Source organism: Phallusia mammillata, chromosome 7 (assembly GCF_965637545.1).
Source record: "Phallusia mammillata chromosome 7, kaPhaMamm4.hap1.1, whole genome shotgun sequence".
NCBI lineage: Eukaryota > Metazoa > Chordata > Ascidiacea > Phlebobranchia > Ascidiidae > Phallusia > Phallusia mammillata.
Genome location: NC_137258.1, coordinates 6283119 through 6302942, shown reverse-complemented (window position 1 = coordinate 6302942; position 19824 = coordinate 6283119). Strand labels below are relative to the sequence as shown.

The window sequence follows — 19824 nt, the reverse complement described above, 5'->3', positions numbered from 1 at the left end:
TTGAAAGAATAGCACACTTTGAAATCTAAACACAGGACTGAGTTTTTAAAAAGTATCACAAGATTTACTAGTTTCGAAAATATCTGGTTGTTGTTTGTTCCGTTAGGGGCAGCACAAACGTGACTGAAAAGAACCGCAGATTGGCGATTTGTGGTTCAGTGTAAAAAATACTTTGTAGTGCCCGCTTAATTACATTCACCTCTCATAACCTAGCTTATTGTTGCCTAACATCGCTTAAAACGCAATCATACAAAATGATACTTCACATCATCTATGAACTGTTTTTATTCACAATATTATTCACTTCGACACAAAACTTGGGTCAATTCAGTGCAAAAGTTTAATACACATTACGAACTTTGGCCAGTTGAGGCTATCATGTAGGCCTTTTCCAAATGGCAACTTCGCAGAAAAAAAAGGCGCAACAACACCAAAAGGGTCGCAAAATATCAAGTACGAAACACCAAAAAATTAGCTAGGAAAAGACGTGGAATTATTCAACTTTATAAATAATGGCTCCTTCCAAATCGTGCTTTTCACCTCCCTTCGTACAGAGCACGATTTTATTTTTTTCCAAGTCGACCTCGAAGGTTGACGAGTCACACAACGGAATTTTGCCGTCCCCTTCTCCGTCGTAAGCTGGAATTTGTCTAATGCTTTGTTGCGGGTCAGCGTACCGACAGAGAGTTACTTGGTTTGACTCTGTGAATTATAATGCGAAAAAAATATCGTAACGGTTTTTTAACGTTACAACCAGGCCCCACAAGAGGGGGAAGCCGGTACGCCGAACAAGAGCCCGCAACAGTCCAAGAGGCCCATCTATACTGTTTCTATTAAGCTGAAAAGTGTTGGTGTTGTCGTCCAGCATAGCATTTTTGTTCTCGCTTTTGATACAGATGTAGGCCAATCTAGTTCTGACAAGTGATCCAGTACGGGCTCAGAAAATGTCTTGCACCAACACATGTTTTTACCTTTCCAGGGCCCTACTTACAACACCAGAACATACAACTTCTGAATCATAAAACTATACAGAACATTTTTTTAGAAATCCATTAAAATGCCCCCATTTTACAAGCATATGCTGCATTTCGTGTCTAACTAATACCAGTTGAAACCCCAATTAGTTGAAAACAACACACGCAAAAGATATCTGCAACAAGTTTGAATATTACTAACCTTTCAGATAACGGTTAATTTTTTGGATCCTGGAGATGATTTGGTTTGGTTTGTCACCAGAACGAACCGGAATCTGAACAGTGAAGTGACCACTGCAAGCTTGTTGGTTGATCACCTGAAATACAATGTTCAGAAATCGAAAAAAATCGTGAAAAAGCCTATTTATGTAGGCAATGAAGCGCAGAATACAAAAATTGAACCGTCAATTTTTTGATAACTGACAAAAAAAAAAAAAACTGACAGCTGACACGTATGTTTGCTAGTAATTGTAGTTAAGCGACCTGTGTGTCAATAAAGTGCAAAACCAAAAGCGCAAACAGCAAAAACCAGTCGTGTCAATTCCATATTTGATCTTGGCGTCGTATCTATGCCGACAGAGATGCTTACGGTAATGACCGACAGATGTGTGTATTGTCGGAAATGTCGTTGAGACTGTGTACAAGATTCACAGCTTTTGGTGTTACGTCACTTACCGTTATGTTCACGCCAGGTTTTCGTACAAATTCGCAGAGCGGATGGCCGGGAGCGCAATCTTCCTGAACTTTTGTGTTTCCTTCGTTCGAAAATTTCACTTCGACACCGTCAAGCTGTGACACAAAAAGCAAAACTTATTGTAAAGTACAGAGAAAAATATTTTGGTTGTGTACCTACAGCAGTGGTTCCCAAGGAGGGAGGAATTTACTTTTACATATGGTTTGTTAGTAGACATTTTAGCTCTGGGAATATAACCTGTGAAGTTAATAAAATATCCATTTTTAAATGATCTTTATATGGTTTAGCATCTACTATATGGTATATTAGAGGGAAATGAAAGTGTTTTAATTTGTTAAGGGAGGAATATGTGAAAAAAGGGGAACCACTGACCTAAAGGGTTGTAAGCGGGCCTAAATTGGGGGGGCCAAATTCAAAAGTACAAGCCTCAATCAGGCCTCAAAGATGGTGAAAATGTGACAAAACTGATATCCAGTGTTAAGTCAGGCCCGAATCGAGCCCGTTTTTATAAACACTCAAGCCCAAACCAAACCCGGTAAGAAATACTCTATCCCAGTGGTCGGCAACTGCCGATCCGCGGCCCGGTACCGGTCCGCAAGGAGTTCGTTACCGGGCCGTATAATTTTTTAGGTTAAATGCTATACAACATTCTCCCAATGCATTCCGGGAATGATAACGAATTTAAGCGTTTTTATTGCAATATTTGTAGTTTTTTGAAGTCCGGTCCGCGATAAAATTTCACTTTCAAAAACGGTCCGCATTGCAAAAAAGGTTGCCGATTCCTGCTCTACCCGACTAACAACTCTGATATACCTAAGTAACGGCAATATTTATGTAGCATGATGGGAACCATTAAAGCAATTACACCTTTCAACTGTTGTAATTCCACGTCGCAGGTATGTTACAGGCGCAATCGCTCGGCAAACATTTGGTAAACAACCGCTTCAGCAGCAGTGACCTCAAGTAACCTTTTTGCGAACAAGAGTTGCGACAAAAACAAGCAGATTTACAGCGTTACCTCGAGCGTATCGGCAAGGTATGTAGCATGATCGGCAAGCACACTTCGTTCGTCGAATGGCGAAGTAAGGGCAAGTGCTCTTTCAACGTTATGCTCGGCAGCAAGCTCCTTGATGGTCGCCACAAATGGCATAACCTATTGAAACAATGTTGTTAATGTAAAGTGTCAATTTGTTGGTACATGCTGGTAAATGGATTGTTTTACAGTATCTGTTTTACAAGGGTATCATGTAACTCTCTGGAAAACTGCCACCTTGGCCTTTGTTTTAGTGCACACAATTCCCCCAAAGCAAGTTTGTAAACTGTTTTTTTACAAGTACCACTTCTGTTAACATTTGTCTATGTGGCAAGTGGCAAGTGGCAACTTGCTTGAACTTGTACCTAGTCTGTTCAGATATAGTTGGTTTTAAGTTGACTTGGTACTTGAATGTCACTTAGTTGTATGTTTTTCGGCTATGTTTATCAATCATCTGATTTTATTTGAATAAGGCCATAATTTATGTTTAGTAAAACTTTAAAAGCAAAACTCTGTATGAGTGGCAGCACCGTTTGTACATGTTTTAATAGTCTTGGTTGTCTGTAGAACCTACACCGCAGTTGTTCAAACAAAGGTGATACGTAAGGTATTTGAGAAGAAGACTGTTTGTCAAAAGGCTAAAAGCCCATAAAAAAGTGCCTACCTTTTTCATGTATTTTTTCAATTCTGATCGTTGCTTCAGATTCGCTGCTATCAACTTGTTTTCAGGAAATTTACCTCCATTTTCATCGTTCAACCGTCTGAAAAAAACTCAGTCAATTTGCATTTGTGTATTATATCATGTATATTGTCACAATATACTAGTTTTCTGGTTATACTTTTTAGATTAGGCCTCCTAGAACCAAGCCTCTAGTGGTACTAAGCAATTGTTTACTGTGAAAACATGTTTTGCAAAGCTGAGGTTTTGAAAATACAAACCTCAATGTTTCGATGGTAATTCTCTGCCACTCGGGGTAGCTCTTTGCCACGTACACGATGCAATGGGTAGGAGGACCAGAATCGACACTCTGCACACAAACAAAAAAACTGTTAATGGTGGTGCGGTACCTTTATCTAATGCAGTGGTTTTTAACTGGTTGTCCATAATAACCTTTGGTGTTATTATACAGGACTTTGACTGTGCTTGGCGATAAAGTGTATGTTAATAAGGCAGTCGTGTAATTCGAGGAAATTATGTTTAAATAAGTATATTCGGAACAAAAACACTTTTAGAAATTCTGTAAAAAAAAAGTCGAAATGCTTGTTGTGTATCCCTACTTAAAAGTAAAACGGTCCACGACTTTCTTTTAATGGGACTGGTGGTCCGTGAGATGAATGGAATTGTGAACCACTGGTTAAATGTGGCGTGCACACTGATACACAACAAGACCAAGAAGTGTTATCCAAAATCAGTTTTCACACAAAACTGGCAGGCAAAATGACCCAGATGAGAATATAGGATGTCGTTTTACCATGTAAGGTTTCCTGAATGAAGTCGCCCACACGAAAACTAAACCGCTATTCAATGGTTCGACCTATGTTTTAATCATTTCCTTTATAATGTACAGATGGAAATCATTGATTTGAACGGCTTAAACAATTTTAATGTAGTTGCTTGTAGGAGCGAATATTTAGGTAATTATAAAAAAGTGGCAAATTTAATATTTGCTGTTACCTTGGTATTTTGTTTCCGATTTTTGAGCCTCAGACGTAGATCATGGGCAGTGCTCATCACAAAATCGGAAGCACGGATCGCAAGCTCGTCCACTTCTCCAGCAGTCGGCCATCTTGCGTACATGATCGAACCAGACTGTAAAATTCCATTTTATATGTTAAAGAAATCACAAAAATGATATTTGTTCACTTTTTGTGTTGATGAAAGTAAAAAAATTGGCTTTTTTAAAACACTAGGATAGGCTTAATATCAACAATATTACAAGTAGACGTGTTGTGTCTAAAGTTTTTGAAAACTAAACAAAACAACCAAACGTCCATTGTTCATTAAACCCACTTGTATATGCCTTCTATTATTATGCCTTGCTACATGCGAATGCTTGGGAAACCGGCTTAATTCGGTACTGACTTGGCGCACTATAATTGCTTTGATGTTAAAAAGATTAACCACTTTTCCAAAAAAAAATTGCTATTTCTGTTACGTTTTTATTTTGGTACCGTTTTCTGACGTCATAGTTGCCATTCTATGTTACGCCGCTGGAGCGAACAGGACGTGGCCCAACGAGGTTTAAAAGCGGACTGTTAGGATCGGGGCTATGTTGCGACTGTTATATCGGCGTTGCTTGTCTTTTATCGCTTTTATCGTTATGAATTTATGTTCATCTTATCGCTTTTACGTTTTTAAAGTTTTAACAAAAGTTTTAATTTGGTCATGACAGCCCGTTATTGCAGCAGAATCAAGAAAAGGCGTAATATTTCTGTATAGTACCATACCTTGCCTAGTAATCCCCATACATGCTCACACACATGAGGACAAATAGGAGCTAGAAGTAGAGTTTGAACCTCGATGAATCTCATCACAAGTTGTTTGTTCATTCCACCACTGCTTAACTCCCTGTATTTGTCACGAGCCAACTGCGGTGAAATTTGCAAAGTTCAATGAAATGTCAAGGTTTTAATTTTTGCTCTTTTACATGTCTAAAATTACTTTTGTCGTTCGACAAAGGCTTGTGGATAAGAATGTGTTGTTGAACATTGACAGACTTGAACGTACAACAGGTGCTTTATGTCGGAATACAATTAGAGTCTAAATTAAAGTGTTTCCCGACCTATAAATCAATCTGGGCCTTTTCAAAAAAAAAACCATTGGCTGAGTTCGAAGAAAACATCTACCCATTACATTTGAAACACATTTGTATATCCCCAAAGTATCTAAATTAACCCTGGTAGGTAATTAACCCATTTTCAGTTTAGGACTTTCACTTTAAAATCCCACTGATCAAATGCCAATATTTATGTTATTGCACAATTTGCATTTCATCTAATCTACAATTTTCTGGCGAAACCCCTAAAAATGTTAATTCTTTTTAAACCTGAAACTCGAAGAATCCAGTTTTCAGGGCCTCCTTGTACATCATGTTGTTGTAATGATCGTGGGTTAATTTAATTCCCAAATTCATCTCACTGGCAAAAACCCGATCGTTGAAAGTATTCGGTTCGCCTTCGACAAGTGCCACCTGTAATTGACATCAATAAAAAAGTTTTCAGCCTAAAGTCTACTGCTCCAAACACCAGTTTATTTTGTTTAATTTCAAATTGCCAAGATGAACACAAATTCATGACCGTGATTTTCTATCCTATACGCCTTGCCATATGGGAATACAGTACTTGGTGACCGGCTGATTCGGTACAACGTCTTGAATGGGCCTGGCGTATTGTGATCCCAAACTGCTATAGTACTTTTTTGGCTATACAGATATTACATTTCTAGCCACTTCTGTACAGTTAACCTAGGAAGGCTACTTAACAGGCGGTAACATCTTTTCCTGTCACTATAGTTTTTAATTACTTTTCCAAACGAGATAAACAACTTACCACACCATCCCGAACTTCTTTAACCCACTCAATCCATGTGTAAAGTCGCAAAATCCCAGCGTCCGCCATTTTCTCCACAAAGTTTGCGTCTTCAACTCCGTCGCCAGCATCGGCCAAAGTCAATCGCATACCTATGAACAACAAATTGATTTCGCGCAATATTCTTTAACCTGTTGCCCCCTTTTAGGGCTTCAAAATCAGCCTTTTAAAGGTAGAGGTGGTCAAAATCAGCCTTTTAAAGGTTATAGTTCAGCAGACCTATAGAAGGCTTGCCATATGGAAATGCTTGGTGATCGGCTGGTTCGGTATAACGCCCTGAATACGCCTGGCGTACTGTGATTTAGAAATGAGTATGTCATAATCGCTGATCTGCATGGTTATGAATTTATTTTTATCTTAGCCGAAATTTTGTACGAAATTTCTTGCCTCCTATACAATTACGGTTTACAATTTTCACAAAACCACAAATCAACTGCAAACACATTTTTTTCAAATAGCAAAGGTTAGCTAGATCCAATTTAGTGTAAAGCGCAAGTAGTTGAGCTTGCTTTGCCAGCAGATGATTTCAGATACCACTGCAATGCCTATGGTAGAATAGCATTTAAATATGTTTGAAAAAACTGTTTTAAAAATCAATTTTGAAAACGACTGTTTAAAAAAATCTCTCGCACCAACTTCTAACCATTTAAAACAGTAAGCAAGCTTCGAAATATCTTCTCAAAACAATACTGTTTCATTTTGACTTGATCTCATACCGCTACTCCTTAATTTGCAGAAAAGTGAACTAATATCGAATTTATTTTAAGTGTATATTGCAACTCACCATCTGCTGAAAACCTTTCGATCGCATCGCTCAGTGTGAGAAAGTTTCCAGTCGATTTTGACATCTGCCGAAAAAGAACTTGTTTATTACCAGTGCTCGAGGCGCGCGTCGTTTAAAATCGCTGAAGAGGCATTTTCAAGTCGACGGCGTACCCCAAACCCAAGGCTGTTCCGTCCCAAAGCACAATAAGTTTGTTGATACAGACTATTATTGTGGCGGGTATGGATACAAACATACAAAGCGTGTGCTTATATTTGCTGTTTGAAATTGGATTAGGTAGGGGAGTACAAAGGAATGTGGTTAAGCGCGGTTGGGAATCTCTCTAAAGCTTAAATCATTAAAAATGCATTACATTTGGTGCTTTGTTGCCTGCTGTATTACACAGTGCTGTTTCTGAAAGCAAAAACGAGAGTGGCCTCATTACATGTGAAGGTCTTGGGTGTTTTAAATTATAACAAAACTTTTTGGTCTTGTGGCTCTTCAGAAAATTATATAGCCCTGTTGGTAAAAACCAAAGGTAAACTACGGTCAAAACTGGCATGTCGATATATGAAATTTAAAACTATTACCTCTTCGCCAAATAAGAACAAAAATTGCTGATGAGAAATCAAACATTCTTTTGTGAATAGTTGGCCCAAACACCCATATGAGTACCGATGTTTTAAATTAAAGTTTTTATACAGTAGAAGTGTACACACTTTTGTGCAAACGAATTTATTGCTTCACAACTGAGCCCTCGCTTGCCTAGTGTCTATTTCAACTGGAAATAATTGGATCAAACATATAACAAAGGGGTAACTGTAAATCACCTTCTCAGAGTTGAGAAGTAGATGACCGTTTGCTCTCACAGCTCTAGGCCACTTGTCTGGTTGTTCAGGCCACATCGCGCAATGGTTGTACAAGAAGTACGTGAGATGGTTGGGTACAAGATCTTTGCCTGCGGATATAACACGAAAACAAATGATTTTTGGGTGCCACAATATACGTTAAAATGAGCCGAGCACAGACCATACTTATATACAAGCCTTGCACATTTTTGTCTTTTTATATTTTATATTTATATGCATGTCTTAAAGACATTGTCTTTTATATCTAACATGTTTTGTTAAAAATAGGCCAATAATTACTGCACCAATGCGTTTAAATTGGAGAAAGCATGATTATTGATGCATATGACACAAAATTTATTCATACCTGAAACACGAAGATCAAGAGGGTACCAATATCTGAACTCGTTTCTCATTTTCTCCAAAACATTTCTGTCGATCTTCGTCTCAGGGTAGGGAACGTTCTCGAAAAATATGTAATTCCACACTTCCGTGGTCATCTGCTCCGGGCTGTAAAATTAGAAAGCAATATTACATGTCTTGATAGATTGATTCTGAGATTATCCCCTGTTATATTAACATTCTTGTTTTTTCTATTCGAACGTTTAGCCTTTTTCAATTTTTATCCCTCCTTTTATTGCCCTGTATAGACACACTGAAGATGCTTTTTTTGCGGAATATGTTTGTTCATTTTAAGATTTTCAACTGATTTACACCTCGAATCAACTTTACCTAATTTGTGTAGTATTACATGTGCTGTATTCAAAGTTGTTAGGACTCTAAAAACAGACAAAAAAAGTTCATCCGTAGGATTTGTAAATTTGCTTTGACACCAAACTGGAAAAAAGTGGGACCAAAATAAAACTTACACACATCAATTTAAAATTTGCTGAGGATATTAATTTTAAACCTGTTTAGTTATGTGAACAACTTATACGAATGAAATTTGTATGCCGGGCTTTTAGGGCAGTGCCCTTCAACCTTTTTCCCCGTTGTATACCTTTTACAATTTTTGAGCAACTTTGTATACCCTACAAATAGCAATTTTTAAATGTGCACAGAAAGTAACAGTCTACCAATAGGTACTTGCCTGGTCGCGTGAATTATTGTTATACAAGGCCAGGAGTACACAACCTGTGGCCGTGAACATGTAAACTGAAATATTTGGATTTGCAAAACTAGTTTGAGGGGCTTGAAAAAATATTAACAGCCCAGAAGCCGCATGTTTGAGACTTTTTGTAAGCCTATTATGGGTAAACAATGCGAAAACAGGCATCATTAGGGGCACAATTTAGATGGCGACGTTATAAACAGTAAAGTCTGATCCCTAGACTGTTCTACGTAAGCTAGAAATTAAATTGGCTATCAGGCACTGTTAATAAAGATTTACGATGCGGCCGTCACAGCGGAAAGGTTGTGCACCTCCTGTGCTACGTCCAGGAAGTTTAGCATACAAAAGTGTGTAAACGTAAGAAGTTGATTTAATGGCTGGCTTGTTGCTGCATTCTTTCAGCGATTTGGACATGTGGTGTGGTGTTGACTTGTTCTCATGTGGTGTGGTGTTGACGTGTTCTCAATTTTTTGTATTCGCAATCCTTTACTCCAGGAATATTAAAAGTAAAATTTCAGAAAGTACATTGTTCAACCTTAACAGATACTCCAGGTATGTGCTTATTTGCTTCATAATTCACATTATTGACGCAACCATCCCAACCTGACGCAATAATATTTACAACAAGCAGGTCAGTCTCACATAGGTCACCATGCTATGTCTTCCTGCATTTCATAAAAATAGCGACGTTTAGTAACACTGACCTCAGCTGTATTTCCTTCGTATACCTTTCTTCAGTCGTATACCCTAGTTTTAATGTGGTATACATTTGGGTATACAGTATACCCGGTTGAAGAGCACTGTTTTAGGGTACTTGCTAGGGTAGAAAAAATTACCATCAATATAGCTTAATAATACCTTATCCCAACGGCATTCGGTTTACTTCCGTCAAAAACTCCCTCCTGCAGGAAATGACACACTGTGTAGAATGCCATGTAGATCGTGGAATCAGAGAGAGACTCGATGAGCCACTGTTTGTCCCAAGGAAGACGAGTACCTATTCATCGAAAACATGAAATCGTGCTTTTTTTTAACTATGCGAACAGGTCGAAGGCTAAAAAACGCTATCGTCTGAAGTTTTTCAAACCGTAACCAACTCAAACAAGATAATGCCTAAATGTATATTCCTGTTTAATCATAGGCGTATTAAAGTCGTTATACCGAATCTAGGCGTTCTCCCAAGTATTCCCGCTGGCAAGGCATAGACTAGAAAATCTAGCCTGCAGTGGCTTCAGGGCTGCTCCCTGTCGGAGCCAATTGAAGACATTACAGCGAATCAAACTTGCTTCCCAGCATTTCCACGTGGGTATAGGCATAGGCCAGAAAAATCGGTGGGATTAGAACCTACGACTAGAGCTCTATCTTTTGAGTTTCATTTCTGCTTTCTAGTGAGACTTTTGTATGCAAGACCGTTTTATGTTTTGCATTCACGTCTTACCAAGGCCATATGTTCTTGAGCAAGCATGTTCCTGCAACCAGTCAAGGGTGGCCAAGAAGTTTCTTCTCGTTTCTTCGCCATAAGTGTTGAGTTGTTCCAATGCTTTGTGAGTTTTAGCTTTCCACTCTTCCTCTCTATAGTCAAGGTACCTGGAGACAGATATACGTTTATTTATCACAAAAGCAGTACATCTTCGGCATTTTAAAGTACAGTGAACCTCGGTTAATTCGAATGTTCGTCTAATCCGGACAATTTTTTCGGTCCAAACGGGTCCAATTCATACAAGGTTTGCTGTTAATTATTTTGGGGAACTAAACCCAGATAAGCTAGTAGAGGAAATTTATCTAAACCGAAACTCAATGGCATGAAAATTCGACAACCTTAACCGAAACCCTTCGTAATTTTTAGTTGAGTTTAACACATTTACCCATTACAATTTTGACGATGCACAAAAATAAAGTTTGCCGTAATGCATAAAACGAATAGAATATTAAATATCCCAGGTAAATCTAGGCCTGCAAATCGTACATAATGGCTTGTTGAGTTGGTCTCGAGCTAAATATATTTGGTTATGTTTTACAATATTTTGTACGCTGGTACATACAGCTTACCATTGGTCGCACAAAGCCACAACACACTCATCAGCTGATCGAGATATAACTTTTCGTTCAGGTTCCATGTACAGAACAGCTTCCCCACTCGCCACCATTTGTTTCTGGATAGTTTTCTTCACGTCTTGAACCTTCTTGCCCTCGTGACCTTTCACCTTTGGTCACAAAATGGAAAGTGAACACATTTTTTCCCTGTAGATTCTATTTGAATCAGAAACTGAATGGTTGGCGACATATATATTATATTTGTACATCCACCCGTTTTGTTTGTTTTTGGCATGCGTGTTTCCGTATTTCGTAGTTCTGTTTTTTTGCATCTGGTTGGTTGCTAAATGTAGACTGGTTAATTTGAATTTCACACTGATTGTGGGGAATGATAGTTATATAGTTATGACTATTTTGAGCCCCTATTAATTTCTTTGGCCAAAGCTCCCCAAAAATCTCAATTTCAAATTGGCCATCATGTCCAAACATAGATTATATAGATGGCAATTTAAATACAGTAGCATAAAAACGCAACAGGCTGTAGGATGGTGTTCGGATTTTTTACCATCAATAGCATTTTGTTGTGCGCAAAATGCCCCAACAACCCACCAACATGACGCCCTCGTAGAAACCGCGAAGGTAGACTTGGTCTTTGGCCTCTGCAAGTTTTTCACGGTCGTTCTGACTCTGAATCTTAAGTCTCTCGCAAGCAGTGACTGCACCAAGTGATCCGAAATCCGGAATATCAATAATAGGAATCTGAAAATAATACATGTTTTAACAGGGCGACCTGGTTTCTATAGCGACAGTTAAAAAACTTACGGGTTCAAAGGGCAAGACCATTTCATCAGTGATCCCGTATTTGCTTCTAAACGCAGGTTTCTTTTTCAGGTCGCACAAAGCGGCGTAATCGTCAGGGGCGTCGGAAGGTACGCTTGTCACAATGCCACTGCCCTTGTCCTCTTTGATTGTAAGCATAGGTAGAGTATAGATCGTCTATCGAATACCTCAATATTAATTTGGGTAAAGAAATGGCGCTGGTAAAATATATACGATATGCCGCACATCTGTGTTTTTCAATGCAACCTAGTCAACGTTTAAAACAGTTATTTAAACAATTTACTCCTTAAGTAAACTGCAGACATTGAACAATGATTTGGCAGATAAGCCCCCCTTAGTGCAGCCGGTGGCAAGAAAATGAACGTAATAGGCAAGTGCAGCAAAACTACGCCCTTCCAGTTTGTTGGGAGTATCAGGCTGAAAAGCCATGCCTCACTAAACCAGTTTAATGCCACAAATGGACATAAACCACAATTTAACAAGATCCACAACGGCATCTAGTATACTTGGAAACCAAATCGTTGTCGACCCAGTGTCAAATACTTATAAATAGTTATACATACGACATATGTTGACATACTGACAGCTAGGGATGTGCCAAAACTGCAAATGTTCTGTTTGGTCGAGCACCGAGCATCTCACTTTAATGCTCGGTGCTCGGCCGAGCACGCTCGGCGCATTATGACGTCACAAAAAATCCCCTTTCTACGTTTTAGCTCTACAAGGCCTCTTAAGTCACCGGCGGTGTTTTATTAAGCTGTACATGCCCATAAAGTACGCGTTTTCCACCATCTCGTGCATTTCAAAAATCATTCGTTTTTGTTCAAAGACACCCTTTAGAACACTAGTTACATATGTTAGAAGTGCATGAATATGCAAATTTAACGCTCGGGTCAGTTTGTGCAACTGCTCGGCCGAGCACCGAGCATTAAAAACAGCGATGCTCGGTACCGAGTACTCGGGTTCTGGCTCGGCTCGGCGCATCCCTACTGACAGCAGTAGTTGGATATCCTACTAATATAACTAAAAATAACACTTACATCATAACATGTCAGAGGTGCCTTTAGCGGTCTTCCCATGATGTCCTGGCCAACTAATTCGGCCAAAATGTCCACTTGGCCATCAACTGGCGTCATTTCTTGGTAACACATATTTCGTGCAGCTCGATACGTGCTGATGAAAATTTCGCCACTTTTCATCTGCGCAAGGATTTAGGGGCGTGTTAAAGGGATGTAAGTATGAGCTGTTGGAAATGGGAAAAGGCGTGTCTGTACCTTGTATGCGACGTATCGCATGTCCGGGCGAACCCAGCAGTTAGTTTGGCCGAACATCGTCTCTGGCCTGAGGGTTGCGGCGACCAAAAAGATCTTCTCCCCGGTCAAGAATCTAAATTTGTTGCCAGTGGAATTTTACTACATTTAGTTCGGTAACGTTTAATATGTATTCAGTGAATCAAAACAAAAGTATTAAAACCAATGAGGTAAAGTTGTCTTACGCTAGCTTTTCAGGAAAAGGTTCCATGAGTTGCATTTTGATCAGAGTATATTCTTGTCCTCCTACCCCTTCACCTGACTGTCTGTCGTGGTCCATGCAAGGTTGGTTGTCCTGAACAAAAAGTTGGACCATTCACAGCACAAATTAGAAAAAAGTGCTATGATCCACTCACCTTGGGAGAGAAGATTGTGTGTCTCTTGCCAAACTTAACTTTGCCCCTTTCCTTTAGATGGCCAAATTGCCATCTCACAAATGAATCAAAGTAGGGATTGGCATCAGTTGTGTAAAATGATCTGCGCCAATCAACCTAACCAACAAATATTTAAGGTGTCTTGTACTGTCCAATGAAAAATGTACACAATTGGTTCAATTCTTACTTTAAGGCCCATTTTTTGAAGGTCCTGTTTAGTAAGGGGAGGAAAATACTGCAGCCAGTGTTCAGCATTTGCAAAAGCAACAATATCTTTGTCTTCAAGGCCAAGCGACCTCATTATTAGCCACTGATATGCAGCACCTCCACTTTTGGCAGCCGCTTTGCTCTTTTTGCTTTTGGATTTGTCAACAATTTCTGCACAGAACAGAAAAAACACATAAGAATTTTTATATTTTGAAAATTTGTACAATAATGCGATAAATCAGATTAATATTTTTTTGCAAAATGAGACTTACTTGCTTGTCCTTTCTCTTCCACTTTTTCTTCTTCTTCAACAAAAACAGGAAAAACTGGAGGAGTACCAAATTCTTCCATTTCTCTTTTGAGTTTGTCAGCACATGCCTGCACAGAATAAAAAAGAACAAACTGGAAGGGTAGTTACCAACATTTTGCAATTTCATCACAGTGTAGCCATAAAAATGGCACAAAACCAATCTTTTAAGTTTTATTTGTCCCAGTTTTTGGTGGCGTAACTACAATGCTAACAGAAAAACATATGTTTTGGGGTGATTAAGTGGGTCCACTTGGGCAATAAAAATAAACGAAATATCAACTGTATACTACACCAGTTGTATCTTTCACTTAAGAGTTTAATTTCAATTGCACTAAGTTTAAAAAAGAAATATTATGGGTAGTTTGAAAAACAAACCATGAAACCGCATGTGTTCCCTTTAAAAAACAGGACAGTAAAAGTTAAAAAAAAATACAGACACCCCCTTGCTAATATTGCTTTTTTAGAACAATAACACAATGGTTTGTGCACCATGTAGTCAGAACAGTACATTAAAAAAGAGGAACCATCTCAAATCACCTTTATTGGCATTCCAGTACAATGAAACCCAAATGGATAAAGACATTTTTTCCCTTTGAGCCTTTCAAAACCCACTCCAAATTCACATTTAGACAATGTAAATGTGTGTCCGAGGTGAAGCCTTCCATTCATATATGGAAATGGAAAGGTGACCATGTATTTTTCCTGCCTACAAATATATTGTGCAATGAATACAGTTCCAGCTGTGGGGGTGGGGGAGGTTTGGTGTTGATGTCACAAACCTAATTTTACTAACAATAGGCACAATCAATGAAGTAAAAAACTAAGTTCTTCTTGTTACAAGGATTAGGTTATCATGTCAACATCAACATCCGTTACTTTGGAGGAGAGATCAAGGGCAACCAGCAAATGAACAAGTTCAAAATAATACAAGGGGAAAACAAAATTGGTTGTAATAAGAGTTCACTTTATTTATAAAATCCACACCAAGTCATTGAGGATTAAATTACAAAAAGGCTATTGCAACCTTATATTTGCAGTTTTAAAACAACATTGCTTCAACATCCTACTAAAAATACTTGAATCAGGCTTGAAAAGTTTGATTGTAAACATAGTATGCCAGGTAATATGAAACAAAATTTGTGTACTTATTTTGGAGTTTGAAGCCTTTGACAAATGATGTTGTTGTCCAGTGTAGTACCAGCATATGTGCGTTCATCAGACACAAAACACTCATTTAAAGTTAGAAATAAAATAATTCACTCACTTCCATTCAGGAGATCCATAGGCTGGCGCATCTTCTTCGAATATCTTGTCTTCTGCCCATTTCCGTTGTATTTCCTCTTCAATCTTAAGCAGATACTGCAGCTTAAACGTTCCTTTCCTTACGATAGTAAACTCCTTGAAAATATGTTTATGTAAGATTTAAAATTGACGACCTACACGGGCCAGAAAAATCATACTTACCGACATTTTTTCAATTGCTGAGCTAATATCTATACACGTCGCTATTCTCTCTTGCTCTGAACTGATCCTTACACAGTTTCTCAGATACTTGAGTTCCACCTGGGCTCGGCGACCAGGAAAGAAAAAACGCCAAACAACTGAATGACGCAACCCCGACAGTTGAACACATGGCGTAGTAAAATCATCACGTGGAATGCCTTGCCACCTTTTTCGCTCGCCCAATCATAAGCCTAATTTTGCGCGCTTAAGTTCTCAGCAGAGTGGCGCAGCGGAAGCGTGCTGGGCCCATAACCCAGAGGTCGATGGATCGAAACCATCCTCTGCTACATACGCTGTGATCGTATAGTGGTTAGTACTTCGCGTTGTGGCCGCGACAACCCAGGTTCGAATCCTGGTCACAGCAATCCTTTTGCCTTTTTAACCATTTCTTTTTAGATTTTTCTCAAAACAAACGACAACATATACATTAAATGACAAATGGGCAATGTGCTTGACTTGTGACATTTATCTTTACCCTTTTAGACAACTTGTTTTGTTTGCCACTTTTGGGAATTATAATTTTAAAAGATTGGGGCAGTAAGGTCTGTTTTGAAAGATAACCGTTACGTTGCATTATTGGAGAAACTCGTTTTCCTTAACTAACCTTTTGCAAAAGTTCAAATTGGGGAATTTAAAGCAAAATGGTTGTTAAATGTGGAGTTCTAGCTAACATACTTATCAATTACCATTCATCTAAATCTAAAGGCATTGAATATATGTTATGTTGAACTGATCATGTTATCCCTGACATGCCTACTATTAATTGGAGCTAACTATCTAAGTGTGACAAAACTGCTGTTGAAGATGCTACCTAAACATTTAGTACCTACAAAACACTTGCATCTGTCTGTGAACTAACAGCAACAAACAAACAGAGCAAAAATTAACAAACACAACAAAAGTGCATTGTTACCGGCAACTAGCACTTAAACCCCTCGGTAAAAAAACGTTTCAAGTGCCAACAAGTCACAAGTAGGTTTCCTACCTTGGGCAGACAAAAACTGACTTTATATCTTTTCAAAGGTCATGCACAATGCAAATCTGCATTATTGTATAAAACTCAATGTAACTGACATGGGGTGCGGTCAAAAAACAACAAAAATATCAAAATAAGTAATCAAATTCGACTTCGTTTTTGCTGCATTTTGGCAGCTTTCTTTTTTACCAACTGCAGTCGTTTGACAGCATTTTCTTGATTCTGAACATTGTTTTTGTTAGGCACAGTTGGCATTGAGGCAGAGGATTTAGGGTAGGGTGCCGCCTTGTTCGCAAGGTGGGAATTAGAATGTCCAACCTTATGCGAAGGCGATTTTTGTGATGATATAGAATCAAATATGTTAGGAGTCCGTGAAGCACTAGGCAACAAATTGTGTTTAGGTTGGTTGTTTGAGATATTTGATTTTGGTGACGATTTGGATTCTGGCTTAGCAGTTTTGGCACCAAGTGCTTCAGCCCAAACATCTGACACAGTGTATTTGGATGGGGCTTGCTTGGCATGATTTTTAATTGCTTTAGTAGTCTTGTCCTTCGCAGTTGAGGGTTTTAAACTTGGAGATGATTCCGGTTTACCATCATTGTGCTTCGTTAAATCCTCTGGTTTTTGAGAATTAGTAGGTGGTTTTCCCAGTGAGGCCCATCCTTGCAATGAGCCACCACTGGTTGATGATGATAAAGTAGGCTATGGCAAAAAAAATGAATAAGAAATCAATCACTGACGGATGAAACTAAGGTAGCTAAAATGGTTAAGGTAGGTAGCTAAATCACATTATTTACATGTGGTAAGCTTTTCTAGTCAGTTAAATACTGAATCCTTTAAGTTGGAAGATGGGAGCAAGTAGTATCTTTTCAATACATATTTTAGCCTGCTTTTAGTTTCTTATACAAATCTAAAACAACAGGAGCTGTTGAAAATCAGAATTCATAAAATTTAAATTGTATTTATAACTCTTTTTGATAAACAAATATTGGTTTTGAATAAGTCTTGATAGATTGGTGTCCAAAATCAACAATTGTGCTCATAAAATTACCTTCATTTCATTTCGTTTAAACGGTGTTAAGGAAGTGGGAGTCTTAACCTCCACAGGAGTTGTTTTGTCTCGTAAAACATCCAGTGAATTTCCTGCATTATTAAAAATATATTTTAAATCTTTTTGCTTTGAAATAGCATGGTGCTTGTGCGATAACTACGGCAACAAAACAAAAATAAACATTACCAACACAACAAAGTTACATTTTTAAAACCGTTTCAAACAAAGTATACAAGCAGTCAAACCTATTAGAAGGGATGGAGGTTTGCTCATTTGTTGCTTTGCTTGTTTTTTCAGTTTCCTTTTACATGTGGCACAATACCAAATGTATCGGGGATCATTCATTTCTTGGTCACTGACTGTTGGTTGGTGGCAGTCCTAAAACACGACTTTGTAATTAATGGGCCTCCAGTGTTTATAAATGGGTCTCCATTACAAAAACTGAATGAAAATAATATGAATAATTATTTCTTGGATCAGTTAAAATCTTTAAACCACATATTTCAATTTTTTGGAAGCTAACATATTAGCAAATAAACTTGTAAATATTAAAGTTAAAAAGCTATCTAATCTGCAATTTTTACACAAACAATATCTGAGTCATATATTTTTTAATTTAAAATTTTTTTTTTTCTAACATATTTTTTAATCTAGAAATTTCATGAACTTTTTATTGCAATCATGCTTGCAATTGTATACATTTACCTGGTGATAAAGGTTGTGGCATTCTTGACATTCTACAAGTTGATTTCCTGACCCAATTGACAATTGACTGAAAAAAGAAAAATAATGCTTTAATTACTGCATGTAATATAGTTAACTATATATTTTATTTTGTGTGCCTTTTCAAACTACATAAAAAAGACTTCTTCAGTAGGTAAACAAAGAAGTGCTAACATACTTGCAAACAACACAGGCCAAAGCATCCATTTCAAGTTCAAACTCGTCATTAGCAAGAGGTGAGGCTTTGCCATAGCTGCTGTGGTTTTGCACTATACCATCATGTGAAGGAGAACTGTTTTTGGCGTTATGTCGACCAGTGGTAGCAGGCGAGTTGACCCCATTTGGGGACATTGAACTCTTGTGAACCTTCTTTGACAAACCTATTTCTTGGTCAATTTCTTCAAGATCTCTTTGAACCTTGATTGAAACAGATGCAAAAGATTATAAAGGGCAAACTAATATCCACAAAGGAAAATTTAGCAACCGCTTTAACAACCGGTTTTGTATTTTTTTAATTAAAATTAGGCAAGATAAAATCGGACGTACCTTTTCAAAATGTCTTTTTTGAGCTTGTTCTTTTTCTTTTCTCCTTGGATCAGATGCAACAATACCAGGCTTCGCTGGCTTAGAAATAGGCTTTGATGACTTGTTTAAACCTCCTGGAAGTCTATTTAAAAGTTCTTTTGTGTCTTTAGGACTGGAAAAAATACAAAAAAGATTATATCATCATGTTTTGTAAAACATTCCTTCATACAAATATGGCCATTAAATTACTAAATCAAATAAGTCCATAAAAACATAGTTTTTGTTTGTATTTTTAAAGTAGTAATCATATTAGATTTGCTGATTGTGTGAGCAGATACTCTCCACAGATATAATAAATTTGAATTCCAAGCGTTGAATTGTGTGGAAAATAACATGAATCCTTAACATGCACCACCCATTCAGTAAAGTATGAAACAGGTTTAATGAGTTATATCCTTTCTGACATAAACATTACCATATATGGAAGCTTTTAACAATTGCTTTTTGTTAATGAGATTTTTTATTCCAATAAACTTTTGTTTAGTTTAAGCAAATGTATTATATAAAAGTGTTTGAAAATTTCTTACCGTTGCGACTTCTCGACAGAGTCATCTACTAAACTTTTTAATGTTGCAGATGTACCAGGATTCCTCGATTGAAAATAACCCAGGGCTTGGATAAAAATGGAATCAAGTTCAACAACAGAACACATGATAAATACAACAACACGAGTCTACTTCATTAGTCCACATGTATATGACAGCTAAAATGGCCAAAAAAGCATTAATTGGCTGTCAAATGTAAACAAACCTTACTAACAATTTTAGAAATATGACATTTTATACATATTTTGTAAACAGATAGTTATCTATTTAATCGGGCGTTGATATAGTGCAGCTGTACACTCTAAACATGTGATACAAAAAATTGTTTTCCCTAAAAATCTTCCTAATGCTCTGC

General features: G+C 37.8%; 2 protein-coding genes and 1 non-coding gene across 3 annotated transcripts; 1 reads left to right on the top strand and 2 right to left on the bottom strand.

Moving 5' to 3' along the window:
* Nucleotides 1-267: 267 nt before the first annotated feature.
* Nucleotides 268-15725, bottom strand: LOC145237942 (leucine--tRNA ligase, cytoplasmic-like). The gene is made up of 27 exons (XM_080100945.1): nt 15551-15725; nt 15351-15484; nt 14624-14792; nt 14049-14154; nt 13757-13947; nt 13552-13686; nt 13381-13490; nt 13160-13271; nt 12926-13084; nt 11868-12041; nt 11655-11804; nt 11061-11215; nt 10450-10598; nt 9870-10008; nt 8268-8410; nt 7883-8010; nt 7074-7137; nt 6251-6381; nt 5749-5892; nt 5150-5290; nt 4377-4511; nt 3641-3729; nt 3366-3462; nt 2687-2821; nt 1650-1763; nt 1177-1291; nt 268-702 (listed from the first exon to the last, which is right to left on the bottom strand). The coding sequence occupies exons 1-27, from the start codon at nt 15554-15556 to the stop codon at nt 494-496; spliced, it is 3534 nt and encodes a 1177-aa protein (XP_079957071.1). The 5' UTR covers nt 15557-15725; the 3' UTR covers nt 268-493.
* A 156-nt stretch (nt 15726-15881) lies between these two features.
* Nucleotides 15882-15953, top strand: Trnah-gug (transfer RNA histidin (anticodon GUG)). The gene has a single exon. It is a non-coding gene; the product is annotated as a tRNA-His (tRNA).
* A 519-nt stretch (nt 15954-16472) lies between these two features.
* LOC145237943 (integrator complex subunit 12-like) lies at nt 16473-19655 on the bottom strand. Its single transcript, XM_080100946.1, has 7 exons — nt 19452-19655; nt 18886-19036; nt 18518-18756; nt 18322-18388; nt 17862-17994; nt 17617-17708; nt 16473-17267 (listed from the first exon to the last, which is right to left on the bottom strand). The coding sequence occupies exons 1-7, from the start codon at nt 19574-19576 to the stop codon at nt 16707-16709; spliced, it is 1368 nt and encodes a 455-aa protein (XP_079957072.1). The 5' UTR covers nt 19577-19655; the 3' UTR covers nt 16473-16706.
* Between the last annotated feature and the right edge of the window lie 169 nt (nt 19656-19824).